At 55.6% G+C, this 13,916-nt stretch overlaps 1 protein-coding gene across 1 annotated transcript; it reads right to left on the bottom strand.

Annotated features, from left to right (window-relative positions):
• Positions 1–3,530: 3,530 nt before the first annotated feature.
• Positions 3,531–12,072, bottom strand: KCNK4 (potassium two pore domain channel subfamily K member 4). Its single transcript, XM_065408343.1, has 6 exons — positions 11,752–12,072; positions 10,593–10,713; positions 10,277–10,437; positions 8,239–8,425; positions 5,317–5,456; positions 3,531–4,001 (listed from the first exon to the last, which is right to left on the bottom strand). Exons 1-6 carry the CDS (start codon positions 11,938–11,940, stop codon positions 3,531–3,533), a joined length of 1,269 nt encoding a protein of 422 aa, XP_065264415.1. The 5' UTR covers positions 11,941–12,072.
• Positions 12,073–13,916: the final 1,844 nt, after the last annotated feature.

Genomic DNA, 13,916 nt, shown 5'->3' with positions numbered 1-13,916 from the left:
GAGGTCCCTTCCAACCCTGATATTCTATGATTCTATGATTCTATGCCTAGGCAGGGTCCTGGGCTCTCCAGCGCCCCATGTGTCTCTGTATTTCCTCCTCCTTTCCCCGCCAGAGCCTCGCTCTCTGCCCCCTGGCCTGGGCAGCCAGATTCTTAATCCAGCGACCTAGGAACATAGGGCTGGAAGGAATCTTCTGGGCCACTGAATCCGGGTCCTGCTCTTGCAGCCAACCTGTTACAGGATCCTGGTTGGAAACTTACCCAGCTCCATCCTCAGGCCTGTTGGGGTGTTTGCCCACCACTCCTCCTACTGGGAGGCTGCTCCAGACCATCCCTCCTCTGTTGGGCACAAACCTTCTCACATTCAGCCTCAGTGGATTCCTGGCCAGGTTATCCCCCATTTGTTCTTACGCCAACATTCATCGCTCATAAACCCCACTGTGATCATCCAGTCTGACCTCTGGCACCACGGGCCATAGGGCTGCCCTGAACTAATTCCCATTTGAACTAGGGCAAATCTGGACTTTGGTGGCCCTTTGCTAGACTGAAGAACCTTCTGTTATCATGTCTGTTCTCCAGGCAGGTGCCTAGAGACTGGGAGCAAGTTACCTCTTCACCTTCTCTTGGTTAAATTACAGCAACTGAGTCCTGCAGTCTCTCTCTGTACAGCATTGTACCGGTAAGGCATCAGGATAAGGCATTATTACCTGACAGCTGCCCCTGAGCCTACATGGAAACATGCCTCCAGATTAAGGCAGGGTGTAAATTTTAAATGGATTAACTATTCCTGATTAACTGCATATGTGGATGCTCTTGGACCAGGAGCAGAGTGCCTTGTTCCAGATTAGTTTAATCTGGATTAGGATAATTTGGGCTAAGGCACTCTGATTCTGAAATTAGGGTGTCCACACATGGAGTTAGGAATCATTAATCAGGAATAGCTCCCGAGTAGACAAGACTTTGGTGCCCAGGTGCAGCCCTGCGGGGCTCCAGGTTCGCTCCAGGGCTCTGTTCCTAGGGACAGTTCTTGTTGGTGCATCCATCCCCAGCCAGAGAGAGCCGCAGCCATCCCGTCTCCCCTGCCCTGGAGGGGAAAGTAACCCTTTTCTGCCCATGGGATGGCAATCTCAAGGGCATGGGGAAACTGAGTCATACCTATTGTTCTTACAAATATGGCAGCAATTCCCACATTTTCCACAGGGTGATATCACACCCCCACCCCGGGTTTAGTCCAGTATCCTCCCCCACCCCCAGCTAACCATGCAGCCCTGTACCCCATGCCTTTGGGGTGATATTCCCAGCATCCTTTGCTCTCACCATCTGCGCAATTCCATCTCACCATCCAATTCCATTCCTGCCTTGCCCTGCAATGGACCAGGAAGTGATTAATGGGGTGCCTCTCCCTCACAGCTCCTTTGCTGGAAGGGGGTTATCCAGAGGACTGGAGCTCTCCCAGATGCCACTGCCACCCCTCTGTGAATCGGGGCCTAGCTCTCCCAGACACCCTCCTTGAAATTGAGACCCAGAGCCCCTTCCTGAATGGGGACCTCATGCCCACAGATTCCTGCCCTTGAAACCAGGACCAGTGCCCCAGATGCACCCCCCCTTGAAATCAGGATCCAGTGACCCAACAGGCCCCCCCCCCGAACTGACACATAGTGCCCCCAGATGCCTTCCTATCCATGTTGCATCCTCCATTGCGCCCCCCCCAACCAGACGGATTTTGGGGGTGTCACCTCACATGTCCTGTTACCTGCTCTGTGTCGGGCTCATCTCCACTCTTCATGATGCCCCAGGGAACTGGGTGAGCTCAGTGCCTGAGACGCCGGGGGAGGGGAAGTGTCAGAGCTAGCGGCCCCCACCCAATCCCCCCCTTTTAGCTCCCCCATGCCCTTGGTACCCAATCATCCCCACCCCAGTACTCTCATTGAGCCCCCACATCCTTCATGCCCCTTGCAGCCCAGTCACCCCTCCTGACATCTGCCTACCCCTCCACACATCCCTGCTAACCCACCAAACCCAGCCACACACCTCTGCCCCCCATTTACTCCTCCACTCCCCCTCTCATCAGACCCCCACCTACTTTGTGCCCCCCTTCACCCTTCCAGTATGGGGCACAAAGAGAAGCTGGAGTCTGGGGGGGGTTAGAGACCACAATGACCATGCACCCCCCCAAAAGGAAAGGATGGACTCACAGACACCCCACTCAGACCAGGACCCCGTGGTGCCCTGCGGTGACGCCATGGCAACAGGAGAACCCTGCTGGGCAACAGTCTCCAGGCCCCCACATCCCATCCCAGGGACTCTAGAATCCCTCACTTGCCCCCAGCAGAGCTGGGGGAGGAGGAGACTCACCCCCCAAGGTCCCCAATCCCCCACACCATACCTTGCACAGGTCCCCTGGGGGTGGAGGACCCCTGGGACGGGTGACACCCCCCACTGTGCGGCCCCACCTCCATCATGCTCCACTTACTTCCACTCCCAGCACCCCTTCTCCACTGCCCCCCTACCCTGGTTCCTGTCCCCCATCAAACCCCCACAGCCCCTTGCCTCTGAACCCCCCTACACTTCTTCCATGCTCCCCCACCCCTCCGGGGCTGGTGCCTCCTGAGCCCCCCCTCTCTGAGGCACTGTGCCAGCCACCCTCACCCTGGACAGACACACAGATGCAGTGTCTCTCATTCAGATTTTGGTTTAATCTGGAAAATAAAAAACAAAACAAAAAATTGTCCATCGAACAGAGTCAAACAGGCACCTTTGTGTGTGTGGATGGGGGGGGGGGAGCGGCGACAGGACAGACAGACACACAGGGGGATCACTGGGTGGACACCCCCATTCCCTACACCACGGGGGGGGGAGGCAGCAGGGAACAGCATTGCCCCTTGTTTGGTTCAATAAACTCCCCCTAGTTGATTTGGGAGGGGTCACCCCCCAGGAGTTTGGGGGTTCAGAATATCATTTGGCAGTCTGATCCCTCCCCCTTTTGGGGGGGTTAAGGACCCAGCCCGCAAGGCAAATGAGGCACAGATTTGGGGGGAGACAGAGCTGCCCCCCAGACACTCCAGGGGAGGGGGATAGTCTCTGAGCTGGGGTGGTAGGTGTCTGTGTGCAGTGGGGTTCCCTGTATTGGAGGGGGTCTCCTGGTACCAGGAAGGGGATGGGAGCAAATCCCTTTTCTGGGTGTGGGTGGGGTCTGGTGCTGGGGAGGGACAGTTGGCACCTTGAGGGGACCATGGAGGATGGTGTCTCTGTGCCAGGGGTGCTCAGCTGGTACCGGGGTGGGGGAGGCAGTCTCAGTGCTGGGTTGGCAGTTTGGCAGCAGGGAGGCAGTTGGCATCACAGGGGATGGGATGTCTCCATGCTGGGGGCCCAGTTGGTACCATGAGGGATGGGAGGTCTGTGTTGGGGGGCCCCATTGGGGACAGGTAGGCCCAGCTGACAGCCGGGGGGGCAGTCTCTATGCTGTTGGGGGCCCAGGTAGCACCATGCTGCAGGGGGGCAGTCTCCGTGCAGGGGTCGCTCCACTCCCCTCTAGACCGCCTCGCCCTTGTGGCGAGTGCGGCTCAGCAGGTCCATGGGCAGGCCGGGGGGCTGGCCGTGGGTGTGGCGGGTACGCAGGCGGCGGAGTTGGCGGGGGCGCTTCGCCTGCAGCCCCCCTTCGCTGGGCGCCTCGCTCTGGGTGTCGGAGCTCTCATCGATGAAGGCCAGGTTCTCCCCCATGTAGTCTATAGGGCGCAGGCCACCCCCCGCTGAGGCGGCCATGTTGCGGGCGTTGAGCTGCGCCACCTTCAGGGCGGTGCTGGGAGAGGGGAGCTCCGGGCGAGGCAAGGGAGGTGGTGGAGAAGGCGTGGCAGGTGGAAGCTCCGGGGGCATAGGGGAGGGTGGGTGTCCCTTCAGCGTCCCCACTTTCTGAAGCTTCTCGGGCAGCCCCATGCCCGTCACCCGCAGCTGGGCCGTCACATTCCCTGTCCAGCTGGCAGCCTGCGCGGTGAGGCCCCCCATCTGTAGGTTGAGAGGGGAATCAGGGACAGGCAGGGAAATCTCCCACTGATCCCACCACATACATCACCGAGCCCCCCCACATCCCTCCACTGATCGCCTCAACATACACCCCAGCCCCCTCAGCCTGCAGGGTGAGACCCCCCCCACCATCTGTGGGGAGAGTGGGGGGGGGGGTCAGGGAACCCATCCAAGCCCTTCCACTGACCCCCCTCCACTTCCACCCTGACTCCCACATACTTACTCCACCCCATCCCTTCCCACTGACATGCCCCCTCTCCACATGAACCACTCCTCCCTTCCCCCACCCATCCATTCTGCTGGATTAGGGGGTGTCAGGCTAACCCCCCCATCCACTCCCTCACCTATGGGCACGCCCTGGGGTCTGTGTACAGGATGTGGGGGGAGGCTCTTTTGGAGGGGGTGCATGCTAGGGTGTGTGTGCAGGGTGGGTACATAGCCTTTGTGCACCAGGACAGCACCTGCCAGTGGGTGTATCTTGTGGGGGTGGGGTGGAGCAGTGACGGAGTCCACAGGGGGATGCAGGGGTCGTGGGAGGGGTCAGATGGAGGGGTCGGTTGGGGGGTGGGGAAGACCCATCTCAGCCCATGTGTGCCGGGTCAGCACCCCCAGCAAGTTGTCAATGTGGGGTCCTTTGAGGGGTTGGAAGGGATGGTGGTTGTGAAGGGGTCTGTAGTGGGGTACCAACCCTGGCATGTGTATGCTGGGACAGTACTCGCAGCCAGTTGGGGGTGCCGTGGGGGGGTCATAGGGATGGGGTGGGGACACCATAGAGGGATGCAAAGTCTGTGGGAGGATGCAAAGGGGTGTCGGAGGGCAGGGGATAGTGGGAATCTGTGGGGAGTTGGAGAGGTGGGGTGAGGGACAGTGAGGGGGTTAGAGAGGTGAGGGGGATAGGAGGTCTGTGGGTGACAGAAGGAGACAGTGGGGAGTCCATGGGGGGATGCAAAGGGGAGGCAGTAAGGGGGATGGAGGGGCAAGACAGTGTGGTGGTTCGTAGGGGGAGCTGGAGGGGTGGGGGCCAGGAGGCAGTGGGGGTTCTGTGGGGGGGTTGGAGGGGCAGGATGATGGAAAGTAGGGGGGTTGGAGGAGTGGGGGGCAGAGGAGCACAGCAGAGGGGAGTCCGTCAGGGGTCCATGAGAGGATGCAAAAGGGGACAGTGAGTGGGTCAGAGGGGCAGGGTAGTGGGGGTTCCGTGGGAGGGTAAGGGGCAGGATGGGTGGCAAGGAGGGGATCTGAGGGATGGGGGAAGTGAGGGGATCAGAGAGGCAGGGTGGGGGAAGTGCGGGGTACCAACCTCGGCCCGTGTGCGACGGGACAACACCCGCAGCCAGTTGCCAATCATGGTGAGGATGGAGGCGAAGTAGGCCAGGCCCAGCAGGATCCAGAACCAGACCAGGGGCTTGTACCAGGGGTGCTTGTCCCCCATACCATCACCTGGGAGGGGAGATGCTGAGACACTGCCCCCGAAACACACAACCTCCTCGCTGCACCGGCTGTGCCTTCCCTGCCCCTCTCCCCCATCACTCCACTGCCCCCAATCCTCCTGCCAGCCCCTCTCCACCCGCTTCCCTCTGCCCCCTCCCTATCCTCCTTTCCCTGTACCAGGCCCCCCTGGCCACATAAGAATGGCCAATGGTCCATCTAGACCAGTATCTTGTCTTCTGACAGTAGCCCATACCGGAGCTTCAGGGAGAGTATACAGAACAGGGCAATTTGGAGAGATCCACCTGTCTGCCCCTCCTGGCTTCTGGCAGTTGGAGGGTTAAGATTGCCCTAAGCATGGGGTACATCCATCCCTGACCATCTTAGCCAATAGCCAGCGATAGACCTATTTTCCATGAACTTATCTAATTCTTTTTTGAACCCAGTTATACTTTTGGCCTTCACAACATCTCATGAGAGGTTGACTGTGCCTTGTGTGAAGAAGTATTTCCTCTTGTTTGTATTAAACTTGCTCCCCATTAATTTCAATCAGTGACCCCCTGGTTTTTGTATTGTGTGAAAGGGTAAATAAGACTTCTCTATTTTTCTACACCAGTCATGATTTTGTAGACCTCTATCATATCCCCCCCCTTGATTGTCTCTTTTCTAAGCTGAACAGTCCTAATATTTTTAGACTCTCCTCATATGGAAGTTATTCCATACCCTTGATCACCTCTGTTGTCCTTTTCTGAACGTTTTCCAGTTCCACTATATATCCTTTTTGAGATGGGGCAACCAGAACTGGATACAGCATTCAAGGTGTGGGCACATCATGGATTTATATAGTGGCATTATAATAATTTTCTGTCTTATTTTCTATCCTTCCTAGCATTTTGTTAGTCTTTCTGACCACTGCTGCACATTGAGCTGAAGTTTTCAGAGGACTACCCACAATAACTCCAAGATCTCATTCTTGAGTGGCAACATCTAATTTAGACCTCATCATTTTGTATGTGTAGCTAGGATTATGTTTCCCAGTGTGCATTACTTTGCACTTACCAACGCTGAATTTCATCTCCCATTGTCTTGCCCACTCATGCAGTTTCATGAGATCCCTTTGTAACTCTTCGCAGTCTGCTTTAGACTCAACTATCGTAAGTAATTTTTTATCACCTGCAAACTTTGCCATTTCACTGTTCACTTCCCTTTTCCAGATCATTAGTGAATATGTTGAATAGCACAAGTCCCAGTCCCTCGGGGGACCCCGATATTTACCTCTCTCCATTCTGAAAACTGACCATTTATTCCTACCCTTTGTTTCCTATCTTTAAACCAGTTACTGATCCACGAGAGAGCCTTTTTTCTAATCCCATGACTACTTTTTTCTTAAGAGCCTTTGGTGAGAGACCTTGTCAAAGGCTTTCTGAAAATCCAAGTACACTATATAGACTAGATCACCCTTATCCACATGCTTGTTGACCCCCTCAAAGAATTCTTGAGTCAAGAGCCACAACTTCCCTTTACAAAAGCTGTGTTGACTCTTCTCCAACAAAGTGTGTTTATCAGTGTTAACTGATAATTCAGTTTTTTTTACTATAGTTTCTACCAGTTTGCCCAATACTGAAGTTAGGCTCACTGGCCTGTAATTGCCAGGATCACCTCTGGAGCCTTTTTTTAAAAATCGGCATTACATTAAGCTATCCTCCAACCATCTGGCACAGAGGCTTGTTTCAGTGATGGATTACATACCACAGTTAGTAGTTCTGCCATTTCATGTTTGAGTTCCTCCAGAACTCTTGGGTGATACCAGCTGGTCCTGGTGACTTATTACGGTTTAATTATCAATGTGTTCTAAAATCTCTTCCACTGACACATCTGTGTAATAGTATTTCAGATGTATTACCCAAAAAGAATAGCTCTGATGGGGGTATCTCCCCCACATCCTCTGGAGTGAAGACTGATGCAAAGAATCCTTTTAGCGTCTCTGCAATGGCTTGTCTTCCTTGAGTGCTCCGTTAACACCTTTGTGGTCTGGCCCCACTGCCTGTCTGACATGCTTCCTGCTTCTGATGTACTTAAAAAAAATTCTTACTCTTAGTTTTTGCCTCTTTAGCAAGTTGCTTCTCAAATTCTTTCTTGGCCTTTCTTATTACACTTGTACCCTTAACCAGCCTGAGTTTGTTAGAACTCATTGTAATTTGATTTCCAAAGTTTAAAGGGTGCTTTTTTGCTTCTAACAGCCTCCAATATTCTGCTGTTGAGCTATGGTGGTATTCTTTTGGTCCTCGTATTGTCTTTTCTGATTTGGGGTATACATTCACTATGACCCTGTATTATGGCGTTTTTAAATAGTTTCCACTGCTTGCAGGCATTTTACCCTTGTGACAGCTCCTTTTAATTTCCATATAACAAATGTCCTCATTTTGTGTAGTTTCCCTTTTTAAAATTAAATTTTACTGTAGTGGGATTTTTTGTGTGTGTATTATCTCCCTACAGAGATGCTAAATTTAATTACATTATGGTCGCTATTACTGAGCAGTCCTGCTATAATTAGCTCTTGGACTACATCCTCTGCCCCACTTAGGACATCACACCTCACCACCCACCTTCCCTGTCATCCGCTCCTCACACCTCCCACAGTGGGACCCACCAGGGGCTCTCTCACACTAACCCCCACACACACTAGGCTGCTCCCCGCTCCCCTTTCCTTGTCCCCCATGAAGCCCAGCTTCCACTGAGCCCCCCTCCTGCCCACCACCAACAGCCTCCCCCACGTAGATCCTCCCATGCCTACCTGCCACATAGTCCCCGAAGCCGATGGTAGTCAGCGTGATGACCACGAAGTAGACAGATTCCAGCAGGGTCCAGCCCTCCACTCGCTGGAACACAATGGTGGGGATGGTGACGAAAAGGATGCAGCCAATGAGGATGAAGAGCAGGGCGGAGAGAACCCGCACAATGGTGGGACTCACCTGCCATTTCTGGGAGGGAGGAGACAGCATCAGGGGAGGACCAGGGGAAAGCCCCCTCCCCACAGACTGTGCCAGCCTCCCCCACGCACACTCTGACCCCCGAGAGGGGAACCACCACCACCACCACACACACCAACCCCTTTGCCCCTCACATACACTAATTCCTCCCAACACACACACACTCACTTCTTTGCCCCCCTCACACAGCCCCCTGGCAGTAGAGGTGCCACCTGGCCGGGTTTTGTACTGCTTTGCCAGGTAGAAGATTTTCTGTGCTGGGTTTTTTCACTTGAGACATGCCAAAGCACTCTACAGTCCATGCCTTGTAGTTTGGACTGTGGCCCGTGTTAGGATGAGGTAAGAAAAATGATAAAAGACATCCACGCAGTGTGCAGCGGCAGTCAAAAAAGCAAACAGGATGTTAGGAATCATTAAAAAAGGGATAGAGACTAAGACAGAGAATATCTTATAAATATAAATCCATGGTACGCCCACATCTTGAATACTGCGTACAGATGTGGTCTCCTCATCTCAAAAAAGATATACTGGTATTAGAAAAGGTTTAGAGAAGGGCAACGAAAACGATTAGGGGTTTGGAATGGGTCCCATATGAGGAGAGATTAAAGAGGCTAGGACTCTTCGTCTTGGAAAAGAGGAGACTAAGGGGGGATATGATAAAGGTCTATAAAATCATGAGTGGTGCGGAGAAAGTGAATAAGGAAAAGTTATTTACTTGTTCCCATAATATAAGAACTAGGGGTCACCAAATGAAATTAATGGGCAGCAGGTTTAAAACAAATAAAAGCAAGTTCTTCTTCACACAGCGCACAGTCAACCTGTGGAACTCCTTGCCTGAGGAGGTTGTGAAGGCTGGGATTATAACAGGGTTTAAAAGAGAACTAGATAAATTCATGGAGGTTAAGTCCATTAATGGCTATTAGCCAGGATGGGTAAGGAATGGTGTCCCTAGCCTCTGTTTGTCAGAGGGTGGAGATGGATGGCAGGAGAGAGATCACTTGATCATTACCTGTTAGGTTCACTCCCTCTGGGCCACCTGGCATTGGCCACTGTCGGTAGGATACTGGGCTGGATGGACCTTTGGTCTGACCCAGTATGGCCATTCTTATGTTCTTATGTAAAATAACATAAAAATATACAGATTGCGTGGGGGTTGTTTGTCTGTTTTGTAAAATGGTTCTCTAATGCATTCTAGTAATACCTATAATGGGCACTAGGACCCTTTTTCTTAACGGGGGGCGTGGCTAGTGGCTGGGTTCTGGTGGTGGTGTGACCAGTGGACCGGATTTTGTTGTTGGTTGACAGGGTGACAGCCAGGGGCTGTGATTTGTTAGGTGGCAGGGTGGCCAGAGGCTGGGTTTTCTGCACCTTGGAGGTGGCCCCCCTACTCAGGAGGGGAACTGTGCCACACAACCCTGGGGAAAGGACCCTCCCCCCACCTCCGGGAAGGGAATCCCTGGAACCCATGGGGTGGGGGCAGAGAGTGTTGGGGGAGGAAACAGACTGGGGAGCCCCCTGGGACAGGAGCCCCAAACCAAGCTGGCCCCACAAATGGGAGAGATCTAGTGCTGGGGAGCAGAGCCAGGCTCCCAGTCCCAGTATCTGACCCCTCCTCTGCAGCACCCCTGCTCTGCACACAGCCCGGAGAGTGGGTGCAGGGGTATGTGGGGGGACTGCTGGGGGAGCACAGGAGGCTGGGAGACCAAGGAGGACAGTGGAAGCCACTGTAGCTGCTGGACATGAGGGGTTGGAGTGGGGGAAGCACTGACGATCCTGGAGCTGCTGGGTACATGGGCCCTGGCTCTGTGGGGACAGGGGGACAGGGACTCAGAGGGCACTCACCAGGAAGATATCCTCCACCTTGCCGATGGCCTGGCGCAGCGAGAAGCCCAGGTGGTCGCCCACCCCAGCCAGCAGCATCCCGAAGAGCGGGATCCCAACTAGAGCGTAGAAGATGCAGAAGAGACGCCCCCCCTCTGTCTTGGGGGATGTGTTACCGAACCCTGGGGGGGGGGAGAGCATGGAGTCAGCAGGGAGGGGGCAGAATTGATGCCCCTTAATCCTGAACTGCAGCTCCCTGCTATCGCAGCCCTGAGCACCCCCCCACCTCTGCCCTCAATCCCTACCCGCAGCACACACACATCCCACGGACCAGTACCGATGGTGGTGATGACGGTGCCAGCGAAGAAGAAGGCGCTGCCCATGTCCCAGTTGGTGCTGGTGCCATTGGTGCTGTTGGCTGTGGGGTCAGCACCGGCACCCATGGTGTCTCTGACATGCTGGGGGAGACGGGAAGGGGTTAATACTAGTGGTTTTGGGTTCCCCCCATCATGCAGCTCCTGCTGTCCCCTCCCCACATCCTTACCCCCGAACTTGGCTTTCCCAGTACACATTTGCCAACCCTTTCCTGACTGCCCCATGGCTGTTGTCCCCAGACAACTGACTGCCCCCTACCCCACCCCACTTTCCTCTTCCTCTCCCCATCTCCCCCTGGAAACCCTCCATCAGCCTCACCCCACCCCATTGCCCCCCAAATCACCCCAACCTGCATCTGCTTCTGCCCCACCCCAATGACACCTGACCCCCGCACCCTTCCCATGCCTCCAGCACTGTCCCTCCCCATCTACCCCTTACAACCATCCCCTCCTGCCCCCCCATTGACAACTCTGATTTCGGCCAATCTCAGCAGTTTTCCAGCCTGGCCCAAGGGTGAGGGTGAAAAGCCCCTGTGATTGGCTGCCCTTCTCCCACTTTCTCCACCTCCTGGGAAGGGCAGCCAATCAGGGCTGCTGCAGGAGGCAGGTGATGCTCTCCCTCCCCCACAAGAGATATCAGCTAGAGAAGTGGGGGTGGGGGGAGAGAAGGAGCAGGGGGCAGGAGGGAAGTGGGGAGGAAAGGAGAAAGAGCCCAGCAGTTTAGAGCAGCCCTGCTCACCCCTCCAGCCCTCCCCTCCCAGACTGGGGGAGGGTGACAAGCCCCATGGAGCTGCAAGAGGAGGGGGGTAGATGTAGGAGGCCAGGGAGGGAATTAATTTCTGGACTGGGGGGGACAGAATTAATTCATTAGGATTTTAGGAAAAGCTGGAGGCTCTGCACGATCCCTGAGTCAGCGAGAGCCTCTCTCTCTTTAGGAACTGGCAGTGCTGTAACTGAGGGGACTTTCAGTGGTGGCCATAGCACTTCCCATCACCCCCACCAATGCCTGCTCCCCCCTCCCCCATGCCCCACTCCTGCTCCCCTCTTTCCCCCATCCACCCCACCCTGTCCCCATCCACGCCCCACACCTGCCCCCTCCATGCCCCTCTCCCACCATCTCACCAGGATGAGTGTGTCCAGCTCCTGGCTGGGCACGCAGCGGTATCTCTGCAGGAACTGCTCACGGGCGACCTGCAGTGCCTCCTGCTGGCGGCTCTCATGCGGCTGCTCCAGCAGGCGGAAGACGAAGGCGCCGCTCACCAGGTAGACCAGCACCACGGTCAGCAGGGCCAGCACCGTAGCCCGTCGCATCACGCTGCCCTGCCCACTACGGGGTGTCTGCCCCACCCCCGCCCCACTCAGGATTGACTCCTTAGACGAGTAGCAGACAGGCAGTGCCCCATGGTTCTCGGCAGGGTGGGGGGCTGCAGGGGTCAGGGGGGAGCTCACTGCAGGGAGAAGATGGGGGTGAGTGTGGGGGGAGGCCACCCCAATACCACCCATACCCCAATAATCTCCAGTGCAGATATCCCCATTGCACCCTAATACCACCCACACCCCATCCCAATACACCCATAACCCAATAGCCCGCACTGCAGAGTCCCCCATTACATCCAAATACCATCCATAGCCCCCCACCCTGATATGCCCCACCCATACCCCCACTGCATAGAGACCCCATTACACCCTGATACTACCCATAGCCCCCCATTGCAATAAGCCCCACCCATACCCCAATAGCCCCCACTGCAGAGACCCCCATTACACCCCAATGCCACCCATAGCCCCCCACCCAATACACCCCACCTATAACCCAATAGCCCCCACTGCAGAGAGACCCCCCAGTACTACCCATAGCCCCCTATTCTGATACACCCTACCCATACCCCCATCCAATAATCCACTCCCCCTCACAGCCCATTACATCCCAATACCGCCCATAGCCCCCGACCCTGATACGCCCCACCCATACCCCAATACCTCCACTGCAGAGACCCCATTACACCCCTGATATCCCTATATACCCCATTCATACCCCCAATAACTCCCACTGCATACAGACCCCCATTACACCTGATACCCAGATGGTCTCCCTCTGATATCCCCCACCCATACCCCAATCTCCATTGCATATAAACCCCCAGAGGTCCCACTCCAATACGCTCCACCCATACCACCATAACTCCTACTGCTTAGAGATCCTCATAGTCCCTACCCTGATACACCCCATCCATACCTCCAATAACCCCACTATGTAGAGACCCTCCAGTATACCCAATACCGCTCATAGCTTCCACCCTGATATGCCCCCTTTGCCCCTGCCAATAAACCCCCTTCTTAGAGAACCCCAACCCAATATGCCACACCCAGTAGCCCATAGTGCTTTGGGGCAGTGGCTCACTGGAGTGGGGGATGGGAGGAGTGTGGACAGATGCCTACCCCGCATAGTCCCTACTGCATAGAGACACCCATTACACCCACATATCCCCAATATCCCCTATACCCCCCACCCCAGTACCCCATGCATAGGGGGCTTCGGGAGTAGCTCTCTGTGGGGAGGGGACATAGGCAGAGTCCAGAGAAAGACACCCTCCTTCTACCAACTCCCCATATCCCCCACTGCACAGACATCCCTCTATGCCACCTCCCACACCCAGTGCCATGTGGTGTTCCAGGGGGTGGCTGGGGGTAGCTCACTGCAGGGGGAGACCACTCCCACAGCACCACACCCATCTTCCTCCAACAACCCCCCCTACACAAAGACCCTCCATCCTCCACCTCCAAATGCCCATGGTGCTTGGCAGGGCAAGGTGAGAAGAGACACCCCTTTCCCCCACCCCCATAACATAGAGAAATCCCAGTTCCCCCCATTACCCCCAATACCTATGCTACTCCGGGAGATGGGGTACCTAACTGCAGGGGGAGGGGTGTGGGGGAATATACCCCCTCCTTCCCCCCATTCCCAACCTGATACCCTCCCATCCCCTCTGCCGCCCCGTCCACCCCCGCTCTGCCTCAGCCCCCAGGGTGCCCATGGGGGGGGGGGTAGGTTGCTCATTGCAAGGGGATGACAGGGAGTGGGAGCATCACGCGAGACCCCCCTGCCCCCCCCTCCATACCTTATGGTGCTCGGCGGGAGGGCAGCGAGAAGGCGGGTTGAGAAGCTGCACTGACACCCCGGCCCTGCCCCCCTCCCCTTGGGATCCCCCCAGCGCCGCTCGGAGCCGGAACCTCTGCCCAGTGGGTCCCCCCCTCACAGAACACCCCCCCCCCAGCCTACCCCGCTC

Source organism: Emys orbicularis, chromosome 7 (genome assembly GCF_028017835.1).
Source record: "Emys orbicularis isolate rEmyOrb1 chromosome 7, rEmyOrb1.hap1, whole genome shotgun sequence".
NCBI classification, from domain to species: Eukaryota; Metazoa; Chordata; order Testudines; family Emydidae; genus Emys; species Emys orbicularis.
The sequence above is the reverse complement of the archived record's forward strand: the minus strand, read 5'-3'. Positions and strand labels throughout refer to the sequence as shown.

Coding starts and splice junctions, on each gene's coding strand:
- KCNK4 (XM_065408343.1), bottom strand. CDS start 11,940: ATGCGACGGGCTACGGTGCTGGCCCTGCTGACCGTGGTGCTGGTCTAC. Junction 10,438..10,592: donor CACCGTCATCACCACCATCG/GTACTGGTCCGT, acceptor CCCCCCCCCCAG/GGTTCGGTAACACATCCCCC. Junction 8,426..10,276: donor AGGTGGAGGATATCTTCCTG/GTGAGTGCCCTC, acceptor CCTCCCTCCCAG/AAATGGCAGGTGAGTCCCAC.